We start from the raw sequence: 22,253 nt of genomic DNA, 5'->3' as shown, positions 1-22,253 counted from the left end.
TCTTTTATTAACATAGTGTGATTGTAAACTTTGGGTGATAGAATAAATGTATTTGAGAGGGCAAAAAGTAAGGATTATTCCAAGATCTCATGTCTCAAGTCCAAGTATTTTTTAAAATAAACTTTATTTAGAAATAATTATTATAAAAAGAAATGCACCTACTTAAGTATATATTTTCATAGGTTTTGAAAAATTTTTACATCCATTTAATAATCACTACTATCAAGTTATACAACATTTCTATCATTCAACAAGTCCTTGTTGTCTCTTCATAAGATATTTCCCCAATCTTGGTCCTTGGCAACCACTGATCTGCTTTCTATTCTTATAGATTGCATTAGTATTTTCTCCAGTTGCATAGAAATCGAATCATACAGTATGTTTTCTTTTATGTCTGGCTGTTTTCCAAAGGGGTTGTACCACATTATACTCCCACCAGCAATATATGAAAATTCTAGGTGCTTTCCACCTTTGTCACCATACAACACTTGATATAGTCAGTCAAATTAATTTTAGCCATTCTAGTGAAGGCACAATTCTAGCACATTTGGGTTGAATTTTTATTTGGGATGAATATTTATTGAATTTTGATCACTATTGATATTAACAATATTTTCATGTTCTTATTGACCATGTATTTTCTTTGTGAAATATCTGTTCACATCTTTTGCTAACTTTTTAAACTTAAATGAGTGCATGTATGTAATGAGTAGTTTTTATTTTATTTATTTATTGTTCACACTATTAGAGATGTTCCCATTCCCCACCCCTCCTTACCCACCTCCACCCAACCCCCGCTCCCTATGCCTCTGGCTTTCTTGTTATGGTATTGTTCAAAGAGTAGGTTTTAAAAATTTTCTAATTGCTATGTGGTTTTTTGTTTGACTTATGGGTTATTTGGAAGAGTGTTTATTTTCCAGATATTTAGAGATTTTCCACATAACTTTCTCTTATTGGTTTAAATTTAACATTTTTGGGTCAGAGAACATACTCTGATGATTTTCATCATTTTAAATTTATTGAGATGCTTTGTTGGACTACTGTATGGTTTAACATGGTGAATGCTCCATGTGAAATTTAAAAGAATATATATTTGGCTGATCTGGAGTTAAGTCTATTAGTATGTCTGATTGCTTGGTAGTGTTTTCAGTCTTCCATATCATTACAGATTTTTCTCTCTACTTGACTGGAGAAAGAAATGTTGAAATAAAAATTGTGGATTTGGTCATTCTTTCAATTTGATCAGCTTATGCTGTATGTATTTTGCAGCTCTGTTATGGGGTGTGAAACAGTAAGGGTTTTAATTTTTTTAAATGATTTTACCCTTTCATATTGATCCAACTTACATCTGGTATCCTCACTTCCTTCCTCCTGTAGAGCTCCTTTTTCATTTCTTACAGTGCAGATCTGTGGGAAACCTCTTTGCAGGTTACTGGAGCTCTTTTTCCAGGATTCTGCCCCTAAACTCTCAGCTAAGGAAGTCTCCCTGAATGTTGATCTTTATCTCATCTCAGGAAAGCCATTGAGCTTTGTTTAAATTCCTTCTTACTGTGCCACGGGCCCTCCAATTGCCCTGAGGCAGAAAGCCAGGGTGATCATAGGTTTACAGAATTTGTTTCCTTCATTCAAGGACTACACAGTCTGTCACTGTCCCTTGCCCAATGTCTGAAACCAGTTGTTTAAAATATTTTGTCCAATTTTCCGGTTGTTTGTGGGGGTTGGTTGAGATCTGTGCTTTTGTCTCTATCATGGCTGAAAGAAGAATTCTTCTTAAGTAGTTATAAATAAAGGAAAACATTTAAATAAATGCTAACATAAAATAAATTATAAAATGTATAGATGCTTGTATAAACAATATGCTAATAGAAGTTTCACAAACATAAAGGGGGATAATTATCAAAATGTAGTAATTATAAGATATGTACACAATTAAATTATAAAGTCTATTATTAAAATACTTAAGCATAAGATCATTTAAATTTTAGGATGAATTAAATTTTAATAACCAAGTAGGAAGTATTTGTATCAGTTTTACAATTTATATAGAATATTGTCAAGTTGATTTCTGAATATATAGATTTTATATAATTTTTTGACACTTAAGATTATGCTTTCTCTTAAGATAAAGAGTAGTATAATTTATCATAATTTTTAGTAGTGCCTTCAGATTACATATCATTAGTAATATGATTTATTTATTGATCTTTATTTTTTAAATTCATAATTTTAAAAGTAGTTCTCATCTCTTCTCTCTCAAAACAGTATTGCTAACTAAATACAATGTGTTTATTTAATGTTATTTTACCTTAATAAATAGCATTATTTAATGTTGTTATGTGAAACCATAAAATATGAAATGTAAATAGAGATGTATTCAAGATTGCTGAATATTAAATAATTTCAAGTGTGATTTCAGTATAGAAAACAATGTTTGAAAAATTTCTAAAAAAAATTTAGAGAAACAGAATAGTTTTGATCAGATTTGAACATAAACTTTCTCTGCTTGCTGTACATGCACATACTTATTATTGTATATATAACTACTTTTTTTCACTTGTCTCTTTTCTACTGTACTATGAACTCAGGAGGCCTGGATTATTTTTCCAGTTTATCTCTATCCAACACTTACTCAGTGTCTAGTCTATGACAACCATTCAGTAAATATTTATGGATGAAGAAAAGTGTAACTGAATTTTGAAAATGAAAAACTAACATAGTTTATTATTTCTATTTTAAAAATGTTACAATAAAAATTAGGTGATTTCTATTAATGAAAATATTTTTAATCTCATGATCGAATGTGGTATTAGTATCTTATGATTGGGTAAACATTTTCTATTTGCCTTTATTTATTATTTAAAAATAGGAAGTGAAGGTTCATTTCTTGTGAAAAAGAAGTCAAGTTCGATTAGTGTAGGAGAATTTTACCGAGATCCTGCCTTGCAACGTTGTTCACCAAATTTGCAAAGTCATTCCAATTCATTGGTAAGTTAAATTGTGATTATGTTGTGTGTTTTGTTACTGACATTCTCTTGATAATTGAGCTATTGATAAAAAAGAAAAGCTAGGAGCTATTGGTGCAGAAATTTCCTGATGTATGAAAACTTCATATCGGAATATAAATATATATCTACATTTACAGATATATAATTTTGAGTTTATACTTGTAGATTTTTAAGCATGTTTGGGGCATACACAGGGTGGGGGCAAAAAATATAGGTTACAGTTGTTCATATGGAAAATTATACAATAATGAATAAAAAATAATAATACAAGAATGAACTCTGTTTTCACATACTCACAATGTAAACTTGCTTTGGCCCCACTCTCTATGTACTAAATATACTTTATTATGATTTTATCCTCTTTCTCTTTTCAGAGCTCCATGTCTATGTGCCCATGTTAGGTCTCTTTCTTATGGTGTCGCTGGTCCCATGAATACTTTAGATAGAAATCTTATAGTGATTCCTAAGGAAACCAGATAGGAAATGTTCTCTTTGCTCTTAAAAAATGACACTGAAAAAAAATGACAGTGATTGTACTGTAAATGTCTATTTGTTTAATAGGGGCCCATTTTTGATCAAGAAGACTTACTGAAGCGAAAAAGAAAAATATTGTCTTCAGATGATTCACTCAGTAAGTATTTGAAAGTAATCATAACTTAGTTGATATTTTGAGCAGAATATAATATTTGTTAAATTTCTTCTGTTTTTTTTTCCAAAATTTCTTATTGCCCATTTCATCTTATATAACCTTCCAATTATAATAGATTTAAAAATTTACCGTTTATACAGTATATATAGGACATGTATTTTTTTCTACTATTTATCTGAAATGTAAATAATGCCCTCACCAATAATGCCCTCTTCATCCCTTTCTCTACGTCTGTTGTTTTTTTTAATACTGCTAAGACCGCTGGATTAAATATTTATTATTTACTCTCCATCTCTGGCACTGGTTTGGTTTCCATAGTTTGGTTTTTGCTGAATCTCCAGTACCTTGAAGAGAGCCTACATTATTAGGTGATCAATAAAAATTTGCCCAGCTAAATTATCCACTTATATTTCCATTGTTTGTCTGCTTTTGACAAAAGGGTCATCAAAACTTCCATCCCATATGAGGAATTCAGACAGCACTTCTTCCCTGGCTTCTGAGAGAGAATATATTACATCCCTAGATCTTTCAGCCAACGAACTCAGAGATATCGATGCCCTGAGCCAGAAGTGCTGCATCAGTGGTCATCTGGAGCACCTGGCCAGGCTGGAGCTTCACCAGAACGCACTCACGGGCTTCCCACAGCGGCTATGCGAAGTAAATTTAACCTGTCCTACTAACTCTCAGTGTATCTGAAGAGCTTTGGCATTTACATTTAATGTGCATGGTTAAATCTTTAAAAAGAACGTTCTACTTTTGTGTCCTTGGACAATAATTCCCCCATTCTTCTGGGTTTCACACAAGTATCTTAGACTGGGTGGTGTTCAGAAACATCTTTGAGGGCAGGCAGTGGAAATGGAGAGGTAGTTAAAAAGGAATTCAGGGTCCTGTCCTAAAGATACATGGTACATGTTAAACTCTTTCAAGGCTAGATGTTGGTTATGCCTTCAATTATTTAATTGTTGTAAGGCGGTTCAAACTACTTAAACTTGATAGACTAGACTTAGACCTGGTTTGGGTGGCACTGGCTCTGGCTCAGCTACCAACTGTGTGATAATAAGGAAATGTTACTCCGACTGCTCTAAGCCTTTCATTTCCTCATCTGCCAAACACGGAGGCTAGACTAAATGACTCCTAAAGCATTTATTGAGTTTTAAAATTATATGTAACTTAAAAATAATTATTTGTTAAAGAATAGGAAAAGAAAACTAGAATTCAGCCTACTTAAAAAAGAGGGAATTTGAAGAGAACATGGCAAAGTTCTCTTAATGAGCTACATTAAGGCATTCCAAAACAGAGAAGCTCAGAACCTTCTCTGCAGGAAATTTCAAATGGACACCCCTAGATGGTAGTTTCTGTTCCTGCCTAATTGTGTTTTCTTATAAAAATATTTTCTAATTAAACCTTGGGAATAAATAATTTTAAAATCTTCTGAATAATCTGGTTGGATCTGAAACAGTGACAGAAATTTTGAAACTTCTGGGGCAAAGATCCATTAATAAGCCTTTATGATCATGTCAAACTCTTTAGAATTCCAAGTGAAGATAAATATATTGCTATGTAAAGAAGAGCACAGAGAAGTGATTGTTTTGGTATTTTAGCCCTTTGACAATAATTCATACCAAATATTAAAAATTTGACATAATATGTAAATGGAAGGTTTGCGGTTATGATAGTAGGATTAGAAATGGCTTAAAAATAAAAATGGAGATTTGAAACAAAAAGTTCCCTAAAAAGAAGAGGTTCTAAATAAAATATATGTTATGTACAGTGACTAATTTTATGGTTAAGTCTTATTTATATTAAAATGTATAACAATTACCAAAAGCTAGCATTTAAAAATGTATTCCCAGGATTATGTTATACTACTTACTCATGAAATCATTAGTTTAAATATTTTTTGAGGCCTATGCTGCTTCCATTTTCACTTGCTGAAGGAATAAAGCTGAGTTAAATACTAAACTTTATTTTTGTGAACTTGCTTTTGAAAACCTGCCTGCCACATGTCCCCTGGTTTTACCCATTTTAGAGCAGAGAAAGTTGGACCAGTCAGTGTACTAAAGCGCTCTTGTGAGTTATGTTTTCAAGTTTTAGAAAATTCTTAATGGTTCTAGTTATGGGAGTTATGGCAGGCAAGAAATAGTAGCTAAATTTACTAGTTAGTTTCTCAGGGGGTTTACTTTGGAATTTTAAAAATACTGTCTTTCCAGGTGCTGAAGTGTTTGACGCACTTGGACTTGCACAGTAACAAGTTCACAGCGTTTCCCTCCTACTTGTTGAAAATGAATTGTCTTGCCAACCTTGATGTCTCTCGAAATGACATTGGGCCCTCGGTAGTTTTGGATCCTGCCGTGAAGTGTCCGACCTTGAAACAGTTCAACCTGTCCTATAACCAGCTGTCTTCTGTTCCCGAGAACCTGGGCGATGTGGCAGAGAAACTGGAGCAGCTGACGTTAGAAGGGTAGGAAGGGCTCATTAGAGACCAAAGGGTTGCCTTGCATGGACGTTGTGTAAGGCTGACAAAATATGCTGACATTATGTCTACAGCAATAAATTTTAAACTGTAACAGGTTAAAAGACGGAGGCAACTAATATTGCAGCTTGCGTCAATTGACTTAAATTTTCACAACTAGTTTTAAAGTCGATAAATCTGATTGATGCTAAACGTTGAAGGCAAGTTGTTTTTGCTTTTTTCTTTAAAGCATAGGAGTTCATGCAATTTAGTCCTCGTTTTCTCTCTTATGACTAGAAATAAAATATCAGGAATGTGTTCTCCCCTGAGCCTGAAGGAACTGAAGATTTTAAATCTTAGTAAAAACCACATTTCATCCCTGTCAGAGGACTTTCTTGAGGCTTGTCCTAAAGTGGAGAGTTTCAGCGCCAGAATGAACTCCCTTGGTAAGTGTTCCGGGTGAGCCTTCTCTTTACCAGCACTTTTGAATATTACAGGATGAGTAATATTGGACATTTTTGGTGGGGATTTAATGGTATTTTTTGAGTTTAAATATGGTGCTGGAGCTTCAAATATAAAGCTAGCAGGTTAGTGATAAAAATAAATGAGGAGTCAAGCCATGGACACAGGAAGGAAACTTAAATGCATGCTGCTAAGTGAAAGAAGTCAAGCTGAAAAGGCTACATACTGTATAATTCCAACTAAAAGAGACTGGAAAAGGCACTAAAACAATAAGTGGGTGCCAGGGCTTTGGAGTGAGGAAGAGAGGGATGAATAGTTGGGGAGAAGGGAGATTTGGGACAGTGGAGCTATTCTGTGTGCTACTGTTATGTGGACACAGGTCATAATACATTTATCAGGATGCATAGAATGTATAACGCAAAGAGTGAACTCTGTTGTAAACTATGGATTTTAATGGCAAGGCATTAATATTGATATTAATTATAACAGATACCAAACTATGCAAGTTATTCATAATAGAGGGGAGGAAAAGTGTGTTTATGGGTGGTGGTAGTGAGGAGAGAAGGGATCCATGGAAAATTTGGTACTTTCCACTTAAATTTTCTGTAAATATAAAGCTGCTTAAAAAAGTCTACTTGTAAATTAAAAAGAAAGTTTAAAATTTTAATGTTAAAATTTTATAAATTAAAAATAATTTTAGCAGGTTAGTATTGGCATAGATCAAAATGACAATATCTTGGGCTATAAATAGTCACTCACTATATTGTGGTTCCTTTCAGTCTACTAAACTAAAAACTCCTATGAATGCCTGATCTGGGTAAAGCAGGAATCCTAAGTTCCTACCGAGCTTCTTCAGAAATTTTTGGAGTATAAGTATTATTAGTACTATTGTTTCTTTTTAATCAATCATTCAACAGTTTTCAAATTAGTAAGGTTCATGTACATTTATTAAGTTCTTGTTTTGTGCAAGGTATTAACAATAATACATAATATGACCACTACTTTTATTACAAGTCATGGAACACCCTTTGTGGAATACCCTAAGCCTGTGAGATAACAGGGAATTATGTTCATTTGCAGCCTATCTGAGAATTATAATATTAAGGGAAACTACTTTTATAACCATAAACAGAAACTCCTCATATTTTATCTTTTCTAATGGAGGCCATGTGCATCTTGCCACCAACGTGACTGTTCTATATCTGACTCAGTAAAATTATTTTTTAGTAAAATAATTTTTAATACATTTTAATAGCAGAATACAGTTTGACCACTTATTTTCAAATATATTAATTTGTCAGAACTATCAGAAACAAATGAGAAGAGCCATGCTAATTTGCATAGTATTTTCTTTTTTTCTCCCTTTCACCCTCTTCTAATATTGATCATGTTCCTACCATGAACCGGAAACTGGGGATAGGAGGCAGGGGAGTGTGATGTTTAAGTTGGGACAGGAAAAAATAGCATTTATAAGGACTCTGAGGCTTGATTATAGTAAATATATCATCTCCACTGAATTTCACACACACACAAACCTATAGAGTAGGACAGGTATGATCTCTGCGTGACCAATTGAGGAAATTGAAGCACTGAGATCTTTGTGTGACATGTCAGGGACATAAAATTAGCTAACCATGAAAACCTGAATACACCTAAGTTCAAAAATCGATTTGCTTTTCACTACACAACTTTAATAGTTTTAGAAGTTGTCTATCTTCTAAAACTACACAATTTTAATAGTTTTAGAAGTTGTCTATAGTTAGGTCATACCTGAGTGGGACCAAAAACCATTGAAAATAACCTCATGTGAAATGGAGTTTCACTCAATTCTTTGATTTTATAAGAGTGTTTTCCATATAGCATCTGAACCTCAAGACTCTTTAATTCTTAAGTGGAGAAGCATTTCTACTAATTTATTTAGTCACAATACTTTTGGAAAATAGGTGAGGTGTAGCATAGCATGTACCTTTCAGGAAGACAGCGTCTAGCCATGTCCTGGAACTTTTTGACCCTTGAAGATTTTTCTAGATAAAGCATAACTCATACTTTTAATATTGAAAATGCTAAGAAATAATTTCTGAAGTTACTTTCATGGAACCATAAGTTTTTATATTTCTGAAGAATCTCAGATATCATCTGGTCTAGCTGTACTATTTTGCAGATGACAAAACAGGCTGTATGATGTGCTCAGTTTCCAATATTGTGTTCCACAGAATTTCATTCCTTGGAGGTCCTCATACTATATTTCTTTCTTGGGAATTCATAACATATGCCAGGCTATTGAGAACTCTGAGATACTTCATTTTATTTTACCTAATGTTTCCCCAGTCTCTTAAGATCACATGATCAAAGAATACCTTTATTAAGTAACATCCATATTATTCCATAGAACCCTCTTTATGAGATGGTACTCTGAAGAATTTTCATCTTTATATATTATATTGTATATTAGTTTTCTAAAGTATTTTGTTACAGTTATTTAAGAGTAATTTGAATTAATCTATAATGTATTTAACAAAATATCACACATAATTTGAAATGAATATTCTAATAATTTTTATGTTCATAGATGTTAAACAGATTAATTATATTTAGATAGTTGCTTAGCTTTCATATTAAAAGATTTGTATAAGTATGGTGTATTATTTTAATGTTTAGTGGTAGTATTAAGGATGTCACCATATTTTAAGAGTAGATTTTTGAAAAATTGTCAGCATAAGAATAGAAATTAAATTAAATGGCAGGTCATTGGTAGCTGTTCTTGTAGAATCCAATAGAAATCTAGTTAAAATGACTTAAATGCCCGTTATCTCATTTTTCTTTTCTTTTAGCTGCTATGCCTTTTTTACCTTCTTCTCTGACAAACATCAAATTATCTCAAAACAGATTTACATGTGTTCCAGAAGCAATTTTAAATCTTCCACAGTAAGTTTATTATTTTAATTTTAAAGCCACACAAGCTGGAACAGAACCTTCAGAAACAAGGTTTTGATTTAGGCATATAAAATGTAATTGATTTCTAAACCTACTTAGCTTACTGTTTAAATCTATGAATGTTTGACATTCACTAGACAAAAGGCCCAAGTTGTTACTTGGACTTTTAAACTTTTATATTAATCTGGTGTGCTATTGTGTAGTAACAGTTGAAGATTATTTACTGAATAGTTCGCATTATGATACTCAAATGAGATTACATTGGCTGTCACTTTAACTATGCAAGGCATCATGCTCAGTGTTAGGGAACGCTGTGTATCACCCTGAGACAAGCAGGTGGAAGAGTGTGCCCCTGCACAATGTTAATGAGCTCTAAGACCCAACCTCTGAAGAATCCTCCTAGTAATGAGTGATATTGAAAATAGATAGGGGGCTATATATTTATAACTCTTCTATTTGAATAGAAGCAGGAATTATAATGACCATTTTTGCATTTGTTAATTATGATTTCTCATGTATCATAAACATGTGTAAAACACTCATTCTGAGATTGACATTTTTATGTTTCTGGAGCAGGGAAATTAGGCCTCAATTTTGCTTTTAATGGTCCTTATTCATGTAAATGTTTCTAGTGAGAAGGCCTCCTTTCTAGCTCATCTGTACCTATAAGTACCCCAAAACACACATGCATCCTTATATATAAATATTATTAGTTTTAAAGTTCTTATTCTCTAGTGAAAATTACTGGTGATGTAATTTTATGTATTTTGGAAACACTCACTTATTCTTATTCTCTAGTGAAAATTACTGGTGATATAATTTTATGTATTTTGGAAACACTCACTTGGTTTTATCTTGACACTGTATTGTTTTAGCTTGCGATCGTTAGACATGAGCAGCAACGAAATTAAATACCTACCAAGTCCTGCACACTGGAAATCTTTGAACTTAAGGGAACTCTTGTTTAGTCATAATCAGATCAGCATCTTGGACTTGAGCGAAAAAGCACATGCATGGTCTAGAGTAGAGAAACTACATCTTTCTCATAATAAACTGAAAGAGGTAAGAGGTCATCTTTATTTGCTTAAAGTTATTGCCATTTGAAAATAGGCTTGCGTAATTTGCATCATCAAAAATTATCATTTAAAAATCTGTCATTTTGTATTTACTACTTTTTTAATAAGATCTAAACCTACCCTGAAATAAATTGATATATTAAGAATGCTTAATTTCCATAAAAGACCACTTTTTGTGGTCTATTTTTTAATTACAGGAATATATCTATTTAACTATGAATGTGGTGTGTGTAATGCTTCAAATGTGTTATTTAATCACGAAATCACTGATCTGTTACCAGACTCTCAGATACTCTGCACTTCTAAAGTTGACCCCGGGCCACATATAGCCGTGTTTTTCCCCTGACTTTCTTTCCTACATTCTTAAATTCCTGCATTCCTTTACCTCATCCGAGTGGGCCAATGTCCTTTGCTTTACTCCATTGCCTCTGTTACAAATCTGAAATTGATTATCCATTGATCTCAGAAAAAAACTTTTTTGGGGGCCAAATTCAAAAGGCAAAAATAATTAAGTGTCTGAAACTGTGAGGTTCAGAATAACTGAATATTTTTTGGTACTTGATTTTTGCCAGAAAAATTAATGTTTTTTGTTTTTTTTATTTTAAAAGTAATGAGCCCTAGCCGGTTTGGCTAAGTGGATAGAGTGTTGGCCCATGGACTGAAGGGTCCCGGGTTCGATTCCAGTCAAGGGCACATGCCTGGGTTGCGGGCTCGATCCCCAAGTGGGGGAGCATGCAGGAGGCAGGCGATCAATGATTCTCTCCCATTATTGATGTTTCTATCTCTCTTTCCCTCTCCCTCTCTGAAATCAATAAAAATATTAAAAAAATTAAAAAAGTAATGAGTACTACTTAAAAATTTGGAATGGAAAAAAACAAGCTCTAGTTAACGTGCCACCTAACTTAGTTAAACAAAATGTAGTTGTATTTTAATAGTATTAAGTTGTATATAAGCTTGTGATGACCAGATCCTTATAGTTTTACTAAAGAACAAAACAGATGATTGGATTTGAAAGCTATAAAGACATTTGCTTTCAGTGTTGTGAAGAGATGACATATATTACCAAGGGAGCAAGGGTTTGCAAAGATTATAAATACGTGACCTAGTTTTGGGTAAGTCCCTTATATTTATCTCTTTAAGCATTCATAGTGAAAGCTGTGACAAGCACTTGGAAGGTTTTTGATCCCTGTTGAAAGGTTGTGCATGTTGCTGATGGGATCTCTGGTCCTCTCTGGCTCCTTATCAGCATCTTGTTCCTTGGCAGCACACGTCTTCCTTCCCACCAACAGACTTTGCCCTTTTTTTATTTCATTAAGATTCCTCCTGAGATTGGCTGTCTTGAAAATCTGACATCTCTTGATGTTAGTTACAACTTGGAACTGAGATCCTTTCCCAATGAAATGGGGAAATTGAGCAAAATATGGGATCTTCCTTTGGATGAGCTGCGTCTTAATTTTGATTTTAAGCATATAGGATGTAAAGCCAAAGACATCATAAGGTTAGATCATTTTATTTCCATTTGTTTCTGTTAAGTGTGTTTCAGATTTCTCTGTGACTTTGAGGGATATAGAATTACAAAATAAGAAGAAAATGTATAGTACTATTTAACATTAAGATGCTATGTATCATTTGCCTTTTATATAATGAGCTAGAGGCCCGGTGCATGGATTCGTACACTGGTGGGGTCTCTCAGCCTGGCCTGTGCCCTCTCACAATATAGGACCCCTCGGGGGATTTTGGACTGCCTGTTTTGGTCCAATCTCCTCAGGCTAGGCCAAGGGACACCACTGGTGCACAAATCCATGTACCGGGCCTCTAGTATGCATATAAGATCTTTGGTTAATCTCTTCCCGCCCTCCCCCTCCCCCTTCCTCTGAGATTCATCAGTCTGTTCCATGTTTCCATGCCTGTGTGTTGAGCATCTGCCCCCTGTTGGTCAGTGTGTGTCATAGCTACTGGTGGAATGGTTGCTTAGGCCTTTATATATATAGATAGATAGATTTATAGGTGAGAGAATATTTTTCCTCCTTATCATGTTTCTTGCTAGAAACAGACTCTAAAAGGAAAGTACTACTAGTTGGTCTCTTGTTACCAACTACACAATCTAAAGAAGCATAGCAGAATGTAATGAATTCTTTTTTATGTCTTTATTGATTTGTAGAGAGAGAGGATAGAGGGATAAAAACATCAATGCCAGAGTCATATCATTGATCAGCTGCCTCCTACACGCCCCCTGCTGGGGATTGAGCGCACAACCCTGGGCATGTGCCCTCACTGGGAATTGAACCAGTGACCATTGAGCCACACTGGCTGGGCTATAATAACTTCTTAAGCTTCATTTCAGATAGCAGATAGTTATATGTCTATTTTATTTTAAAGCATTATAGTTTCTTAAATAATAAAACGTTACTAACTTTGGTTTTGCTTACTGACCTTGATTATATTTGAAACCCCTGAAACTCCCTAGGTATCACTGTTTCTGGTGCTTACACTTTACAAATGTCAAATATTTTTGATAATGGACTTTATCTCCTTGTTACATTTTAAGCATATTAGTCTTATTGTTACCTATTCATACAATTATTTATTTCCATTTTCACAAAATTACTTATATCTATATTTATCTTACAGGTTTCAGCTCATTTATCACCCCTCATTGTGTCCCTGACTATAATAGCCTTTAAGGCTGGGACTATAGCTGTATTTACTCATTGTTTGATGGCACAAATCCTGGCATACAATTTATAGTGTTTGAATTACCAGAGAACTGTATTTACCTAATTATCTTCTGCTTACATTTCAATTTATATTTAACTTTTAATGAAGAACTAGTAGCCCTGCACATGAACCGTGCACTAGTAGCTCACCAGTAGCTCGCTGCCACCCTCCAGTAGCTCTCCACCCACTGCCCTGCCCTCTGTAGCTCCTCTCACCCCCCTTCCTCCAGCCCCCTCATAGCTTGCTGCCTTGCCCGCTCCTGTAGCTCTCCGCAGCCCGCTTATAGCTCGCTGCCCCACCCTCCTGCTGATTCATGATCTGGTCTTACTTGGTCAGTCATTATGCTTTAAGGTGCAATGACCATTTGCATATCACATCTTTATTATATAGGAGAATATCTGTCCTCCTGAGCTTGATGCAATTTGAAAGGAAAGAGTTTGTTGCCTGCTATGCTAAACATGATGACCCCTGATTTTAAATAATTATGTCTCATAATTTTTCCCTCTTGAAACTGAAAAGATGTTCATATGAATATTGGTTCAATTACTATAAAACATTTAGTGGAACTAGTTTTCAGTGTATTATTTCATATTATCAAGCTACCGTGTAAGTAAATCTTTTAAAATTTGTTTTACATTTTAGAAAAGACAAAGACCTAGAATAGTTTAGAAATTGTAGACATCCTTTGTTTTTTCAAAGAATGAGTTTTTTCAAAGAGTGGTGAATTCTGAATAGTTAATGGTCACTGGACCATTGCTTTTATTGTTTATTGGTGATAAAAACAGAACTTTAGTTGCATGTGAGAAAATGACTGATTTCAGTAATAGCAGGTAGAGATATGATCTGTCAGATTTTATTTTCTCAAGTGTCAAAGAAACCAAGAAGAGTCATTCGGCTTTTTGGTCAGATCACCAGGACTGTTGGTCAGATTCCTGTTAGTTATGAGAATGGATCCATCAATGATCTCTAAAATTCAGTTATGATTTAATTTCCTTCTCTAATTTTAAACTGTAGCAACATTTTAATATACTTAAAATGTACCTTTATACATTCATTATATCTTAGAGAACATTTAAAATCTGTTGATATAAAGGTGGCTTTGTTAGCTACCTATGGCATTTCTAAGTAGTTTCATCTATTTTTACACTAAGATGATTAGGAATAGCAATATATCTGATACTATAATCGTTTATATATAGTAATTTATAATGTAACCAATATGACCTTTCCATGTATATTATACATATACATATATGATATATGTGAATAGCCTATCTAATAAAGAGGAAATATGCTAATTGACCCTCATACTGTCACAAAGATGGCAGCGTCCACAGCCAATAAGGAGGGAATATGCTAATTGACTGCCACACCCTCAAAGATGGCGGCACCCATAGCCACAAAATGGCTGGCAGGAGAGGGTAGTTGTGGGTGATCAGGCCAGCAGGGGAGGGCAGTTAGGGGCAACCAGGCTGGCAGGGGAGGGCAGTTAGGGGCAACCAGGCCATCAGGGGAGGACAGTTGGGGGCGATCGGGCCAGCAGGGGAGCAGTTAGGCGTCGATCAGGCAGGCAGGAGAGTGGTTAGGGGTGATCAGGCTGGCAGGCAGAAGTGATTAGGGGCAATCAGGCAGGCAGGCAGGCAGGCGAGTGGTTGGGAGCCAGCAGTCCTGGATTGTGAGAGGAATGTCTGACTGCTGGTTTAGGCCCAATCCCTGTGGGGCCTAAACTGGCAGTTGTACATCCCCCGAGGGGTCCCAGATTGGAAAGGGTGCAGGCTGGGCTGAGAGGCACCCCCCCCCCCCAGTGCACTAATTTTTGTGCATCGGGCCTCTAGTATACATTATATATGTCATCCATGAATATATATGTACACACACATATATAATGTACCCAATATAACCTCACTATCAAGATTTAGTATAACAGTATGCATGGGTACTCTAACTTGGCTCTCTGTCACATGGATTTTCTAAAATTTTATACCTTATAATTTTTAGGGTTTTGTGTTAATTTAAATAAATCCCTCTCTGTGTGTGTATAAAATTCTAATGGGCATTGCAAACATTTTCACATTTTGATTATTTATGGTGATAGTGTAACATGTCATTGTGTTTGATAATGCTACCAATCATTATCAACTATACTAATATTAACACATTGTATGCGGGAAACGTATTTATACGTTTTACGTTGACTGTAAGAAGTAGAGCCACCTGTTAGCGTGTGATAAAAACTACCTGCAAACAATGTATTAATAATAAAACATATGCATTAACAGTGTACCGAAAGACAATTGCACTTTACTTATAAAAGTTGTGCATTTTTTTGCATACTATATTTTAAAAATCTGACATTTTAAAGAGTTTAATGCACAAGAATTTACCTATATTTTAAGTAAACTATTAAACAGTCTATTATTTTATTTTTGTCTTTCTAATACCAGGTTTCTTCAACAGCGGTTAAAAAAGGCTGTGCCCTATAACCGCATGAAACTTATGATTGTGGGGAACACTGGGAGTGGTAAAACCACCTTATTGCAGCAATTAATGAAAACCAAGAAATCAGATGTTGGGATGCAAAGTGCCACCGTTGGCATAGACGTGAGAGACTGGCCTATCCAAATAAGAGGCAAAAGGAAGAAAGACCTGATTCTAAATGTGTGGGATTTTGCAGGTATTTATTTTGCTAGAATTTTAAAATCATGTTGATCTCTTATTTAGAATTTGGATTTAAAAACTGAGTTTTCTGTTCCAATACTGCAAAGAGACCAGTGAATCCTATGGAATTATTCCAGAGCTGTTTACTTCTCCCCGCATTACCCTTGCCACCAGGACGGAGAAGTGTATGGAAGGGAATGTTAGAAACTGTAGGTGGCAGCTGAAGCTGAGTATGGGGTTCATAGCTAACACTTCAGCCAGAAGTTCTCAATCGCTAGTAGAAACTCAGTTGTAGTCTTCTAAACATCGTTGATTGTTCTTCTCTTTTTTTTATGCTAAATTGTGTATAGTATCATCTAAAAAATTTGTCTTGGAAAAAAGCAGGCTAAAAAAGAGTCTCCAATCTCTGTTTAGGTCGGGAGGAATTCTACAGCACGCACCCGCACTTCATGACCCCGCGATCACTGTACCTCGCCGTCTATGACCTCAGCAAAGGGCAGGCGGAAGTTGATGCTATGAAGCCTTGGCTATTCAATATAAAGGTGGTCTATTCTAATCATTTGAGAATACAGAGTAATTTTCATTTTTTTTGTATGTAAGGTAATTTACTTTAGGCAAAGAGTTGCTTTAAGAGTTTTGTGGGTTTTTTTTTTTTTTAAGAAAATTAGCAGCACTGTGGGGCCTAAACCGGCAGTTGTACATCCCCCGAGAGGTTCCAGATTGGAAAGGGTGCAGGCTGGGCTGAGAGACACCCCCCCGCAGTGCACTAATTTTGTGCATGGGGTCTCTAGTATACGTTATATATGTCATCCATGAATATATAAATTTTGAGTTGGGAAATTTTCAGAGTAATTAAGCTGTGACATGAAAATAAGGTGTTCCGTATTGGTGAGTGTTATAGATACTTGGAACCTTTTTCAGCTATAAAAATGGGAAATACACATGCTAAACTATGTTTATCATATTTTAAAATGGAATATGAGGTTTTCTAACTTAAAATAAGTTATGCTAAAGAAAACTTTGAAGATGCATAGTGGCAATTTAGTATGAAGTTTTTCAGATCTTACACTTATATATGGTACCAGATTAATGTGCTCCTTTATTTACTTATTTATTTTATAAACTGAAGTATAATTGACAATATGCTCTTATATTGGGAATCTCTCTTTGTTAGTTTCCACTTTGTCCTTTGCTGTCAGTTATTCCTTACAAGCTCGTTTTGTAATTTGGGTAATTTTTTAAAACTTTTTTTGTTGTTTTTACTTTATGATCGTTAGCCAAAGTGAGCAAATATTACAATGGCTGTAATACTTTAGTGTTTTTTTTCCCCATTGTAGACTTCAAATAGAACGACTTTAGAAATGAATTCAAGAGATTGAATTTGCAGAGAAGGAAGAGAAAATATAAACCATATTATGACACTGAAATAATTCGTGGGTTTTTTAAATGCTTATTTTGAAGTCCAAAGCACACTTAGAAAGTTACCCACCTGAAAAGTGTTAATAATTGAATTGAGAAGACACATAAAAACGACTTATACAATTTCTTAATGTTACATTATTTTTCTTAGGATTAAGGAAAGAAAGGCAGCTGTTTTCTTCATGATGTCCTTTAATTTTTCACTTCCACTCGAGTGAATTTCAGTGGAAATGTAATCAATATTTTGCGTCTTTCCCTGTAGGCTAGAGCTTCCTCTTCCCCTGTGATTCTTGTGGGCACACATTTGGATGTTTCTGATGAGAAGCAGCGCAAAGCCTGCATCAGTAAAATCAACAAGGAGCTCTTGAACAAGCGGGGGTTTCCCGCAATCCGGGATTACCACTTTGTGAACGCCACCGAGGAATCTGATGCTTTGGCAAAACTTCGGAAAACCATCATAAATGAGAGCCTCAATTTCAAGGTAACGTAGTTAATGCCTACTGGGGTCTGGTAGATAAGTCTAATTTATTACTTCTTATGCTATGCAACTGCTTAGAAATGGCAGAAGACGAGGTATTTTTAATATCTGTTAGTGTTATTTTCCGTTTTAAAATGACTCATGCCATACTTCATTTCAGGTTCATAGAAATGGGAATAAAAACAATTAGAGGGCCTGAGAGGATCTAAGAGAGGGAATGAGAGACTGAGGGTGTTTCTGAGAGAACCTGAGCAAATGTTTCTGATGCCTTTCTCTCCCAGCTTCCTCCAGTGGTGATGTAATCAACAGGGTGAATGTGAATACTGGGGTCTTGGGATCATCTTTCTTCTGTTAGTTTTTTACTGTTTTTTCTTCTCCTGCTTCTTTCTTTAGGAGTTCCTTTTGTATACTCATCTTGCTATTCCAGGCTGGTCCTCCATACCTCTTGTTCCTTTGATTCCCATTATAGATGTTTTTCCCTCAACATTGTTAGATGGCTTTTCACTTGGTTGCCAAGATCACTAATTTGGTTTTCATCAATGTCTAAACAATTTTTTTATTACATACAAACAGGGTTTTTCATTTTAGGAATGATGTCTTTGATTTCTAAAGTGCCTTTCTAACCTTTCTAATAAATCAAATGCCATTCATTGGGTTTATAAACCACAGATAAATTAGTTACCAGGCAGGATACTTAAAAATATTTTTATTCATTTCAGAGAAGAAGGGAGAGGGAGAGAGATATGGAAACATCAATGATGAGAGAGAATCGTTGAATCCCTGCCTCCTGCACACCCCACAATGGGGACTGAGCCTGCAACCTGGGCGTATAACCCAACTGGGAATCGAGCTGTAACCTCCTGGTTCAGAGGTTGATGCTCATCCACTGAGCTACACTGGCCAGGCAGAACACTTATTTTTAATACTTACAGGAGAGAGAAATTTTCCAGGGTCCTCCAGACAGCATGGTGTAAACTGTGGGGAATAGGCCCTGACATTGTAATATGAGAAACACAGTGGTGACCTTCATTGTTAGTTCCTGTTGGCTTAGCTCATTAGCACTAATGATGTAGGCATGGCTTGTAACTAAGGGGTTGTTTTGCCTGGACAGTCCCAGCATAATTATAAATAGTGTCCCACAATGTCCTCAATCAAGCATTCCAGTCTGGATGATAAATGTGATGGTCGCCCTGGTTATAACGTGTCTGCCAGTTAGTTTTGTTCTGTCCCATTTCCACTGATTATGCTCCTATCCAAAGCCTAATGAGCCTGTTGTAAATGTGCTGGTCTTCGTGGTGTCCCAGGAGACAATTTGCATGTTTGTATCTTTCAGCACATTTATCTCAGTCACTGGAAGGTTTTGCCAGTGGTGGATCACTCGTGGCATTTTATGTAAGAAGAATGGTATTTTATTTTATTTGCTAAGTTTCCTACTCTCTCATGGGACATATGATTAGAGATTAACATGACTTTTAAGAAACAAATATACAAAAGTCATTCATCCAGTTAAATATTACCTTTATCCAGGTGGTTTTCTTCTGAGACTATACCTGTTGTTACTTATACTATTTTAATAGCTTCTCTTTTTATCATTACTGTTAGAGCGTATATTATATTTTTTAAAAAGACTTCTTGCTGAAACTGGTTTGGCTCAGTGGATAGAGCGTCGGCCTGTGGACTGAAAGGTCCCGGGTTCGATTCCGGTCAAGGGCATGTACCTGGGTTGCGGGCACATCCCCAGTAGATGTGCGGGAGGCAGCTAATCGATGTTTCTCTCTCATCGATATTTCTAACTCTCTATCTCTCTCCCTTCCTCTCTGTAAAAAATCAATAAAATATATTTTTTAAAAAAAAGACTTCTTGGAGGTTGTTTGTTTTGAAAACGCCTGGATTTTGTTGGAACAAACTCTATGGATAAAGTGGTTGGTTCATCAAGCTGGACTAGTACTGCTTTTGTCTAATAACATGTTGTCACTATCCATCAGTAAAAGCATATTTCTTCCTGCATTTATACATGAAATCTGAAGGCAACACCATGCAAGGATGTAAAAGAAATGTTTTGAAAAATAGAAATGTTATTTGAAGAAAGGTATATATTGCTAATGCATACATCATTCTGGCATTTTTGTTTGAAAATTCATTTGATTGCTTTGCAGAATAGTGACTCTTTTCGATGACCTAGAACCAATGAGCCTGCTAGACCTTTAATATTCTTTTCTCCCTGCAGTGCTTCAACCCATATTCAAATAGCAGCCTTTAATCTACTGGAGATCATTCTTTTTGCCCTCTCATTTTTTCTTCTTTCTTTTATCTTGGCTCTTTTCTAATATTTTCCTGTCTCACCTTTATTAACATGTATCTGTGCAAACTCTAGAATAAAACTGGTGTGTGTGTGTGTGTGTGTGTGTGAGAGAGAGAGAGAGAGAGAGAGAGAGGGGCTGTTGGTGACAGAGAGAGAGAGAGAGAGGCTGTTGGTGACTTGACACAAATTAAAAGAAATAGGACAAAACAGAACAATACCCCTTTCAATTTGTCCAACCCATTAGCAGGTATTCTTTGCTGGCCCTGGAGCCCAGTCCTATAAAATTCATCTTTTTTCTACATGATTTGCTTTCTGTGAAAACCCTTGTTTATTTCTAACTGTAGGTTTGCCTCCTTGAGTTAAAACATAAACTTCAACCTGAAGTTTTGTTTTATTTTAATTTATAAATAATGCAGAGAGGGATTGTGAAAAGTGGAGATTAGTAGAGTTATAGTTAATTTTCTGGGGCAAGGGATAGATGAACACAGTCTTTCAAATTACTGTTCCGAGGTAAATATGTAAATAATGGTATGGCAGCTGTAAATGAAGCTCCTTAAGGTTCTAGTTACAAGTAGAAAAAGAGCAAGTTAAATTTTATGTGTGTTTATAAACCCAATTTCTATTTGTAATATGTTTAATAATTTAGGTAGGAATTTTGGTATGTCAGGTAAACAACGTACAAGAATATATTCATGGGTCCAGAAATGGGGAGAGTTTGCCACCTGGTGGTTCTCAAAGGCATTTTAGTTACTATTGTTAGAGCTGTATTTCTATTTAAAATTAGATTTTCATGGAAAAAAATGTGTGGAAAAGACTGTCATGATCGGAAACATCATCTTAAGGCAATTTAACATATTTTTATTTTACATTTCAATTAGTATGCAGTTATTTTTTTAAATATATTTTATTGATTTTTTACAGAGAGGAAGGGAGAGGGATAGAGAGTTAGAAACATCCATGAGAGAGAAACATCGATCAGCTGCCTCCTGCACACCCCCTACTGGGGATGTGCCTGCAACCAAGGTACCTGCCTTGACTGGAATCAAACCTGGGACCCTTCAGTCCGTAGGCTGACGTTCTGTCCACTGAGCCAAACCAGTCAGGGCTAGTATGCAGTTATTAAATTCAGAGTGTCACAGAACAGAAGTCATCCTCTTTTGTCAGTGTTTTTGGATGACTTTTTATTTTCTCAAGTTTAAGGTTTTACAAAAAGCCTAGTTTAGGTGAGGAGATATCATGTCTGTCTCCAGGCTTCGCTGTTGATACGTACATTAATATAACATTTGCAAATAACAAGCACAGAATTTAATGTTTTACCTCAGGGTGTGGATATTTTCATCTAATAAGCAAGGTTCAAAGCTCTTGTAGTACTGATTGCTTATGTTAGCATATCTATTGCATATATGTTTAATGTCTTAAAAAACAGAAGATCTTTTATTTATGGTTAGGTTTTTGCTATGTATTTTCTGGATTGCTGGGTAAATAATTCCATACTATTTTATTTGATAGTCTTTTCAAATTGGTTTCTGTGTTCATATTTTTATGTTATTACCATTTTATTTATCCCTCAAAATTTAAATGATTTAAATCACATTTTGATTTTAGTTGAAAACACACTTCTGAATGATATACCCCTTTCTTTAAACCTATTAGCACTGAATTTACCCACCACCTGACAAATATATGAATACAATGGATTTTTTACAGCTTGTCATTTTTAATTACATAGATCCGAGATCAGCCTGTTGTTGGGCAGATGATTCCAGACTGCTATGTAGAACTTGAGAAAATCATTTTATCAGAGCGTAAAAATGTGCCAATTGAATTTCCTGTAATTGACCGGAAACGATTATTACAACTCGTGAAAGAAAATCAACTGCAGTTAGATGAAAATGAGCTTCCTCATGCAGTGCACTTCCTAAATGAATCAGGTTTGGATGTTTATTTGTTTCAAATTTTTTTCAAAGCGTGGCTATGGTAATTTATAAAAATGGATCTGAACCGTACTAGAATTTGCAGGCGCTATTTAACAGAATAGCTCCAGAATTCTTTCATAGGCCGCTGATGTCTATCTTCTTGGAAGATCATCATGTGTATTGA

At 35.2% G+C, this 22,253-nt stretch overlaps 1 protein-coding gene across 1 annotated transcript in view; it reads left to right on the top strand.

Annotated features, from left to right (window-relative positions):
• The window catches only part of LRRK2 (leucine rich repeat kinase 2), a 125,737-nt gene that overhangs the window by 61,686 nt on the left and 41,798 nt on the right, over nt 1–22,253 (top strand). Inside the window, 12 exon segments of the mRNA XM_014454074.2 lie at nt 2,867–2,985; nt 3,567–3,636; nt 4,094–4,311; nt 5,865–6,115; nt 6,404–6,552; nt 9,400–9,493; nt 10,378–10,564; nt 11,895–12,076; nt 15,741–15,970; nt 16,369–16,496; nt 17,636–17,854; nt 21,883–22,084. Of these exon segments, the coding sequence (XP_014309560.1) occupies nt 2,867–2,985; nt 3,567–3,636; nt 4,094–4,311; nt 5,865–6,115; nt 6,404–6,552; nt 9,400–9,493; nt 10,378–10,564; nt 11,895–12,076; nt 15,741–15,970; nt 16,369–16,496; nt 17,636–17,854; nt 21,883–22,084 (2,049 nt within the window).

The sequence above is a fragment of the Myotis lucifugus genome, unplaced genomic scaffold (genome assembly GCF_000147115.1).
Source record: "Myotis lucifugus unplaced genomic scaffold, Myoluc2.0 scaffold_30, whole genome shotgun sequence".
Lineage (NCBI taxonomy): Eukaryota > Metazoa > Chordata > Mammalia > Chiroptera > Vespertilionidae > Myotis > Myotis lucifugus.
The sequence above is the reverse complement of the archived record's forward strand: the minus strand, read 5'-3'. Positions and strand labels throughout refer to the sequence as shown.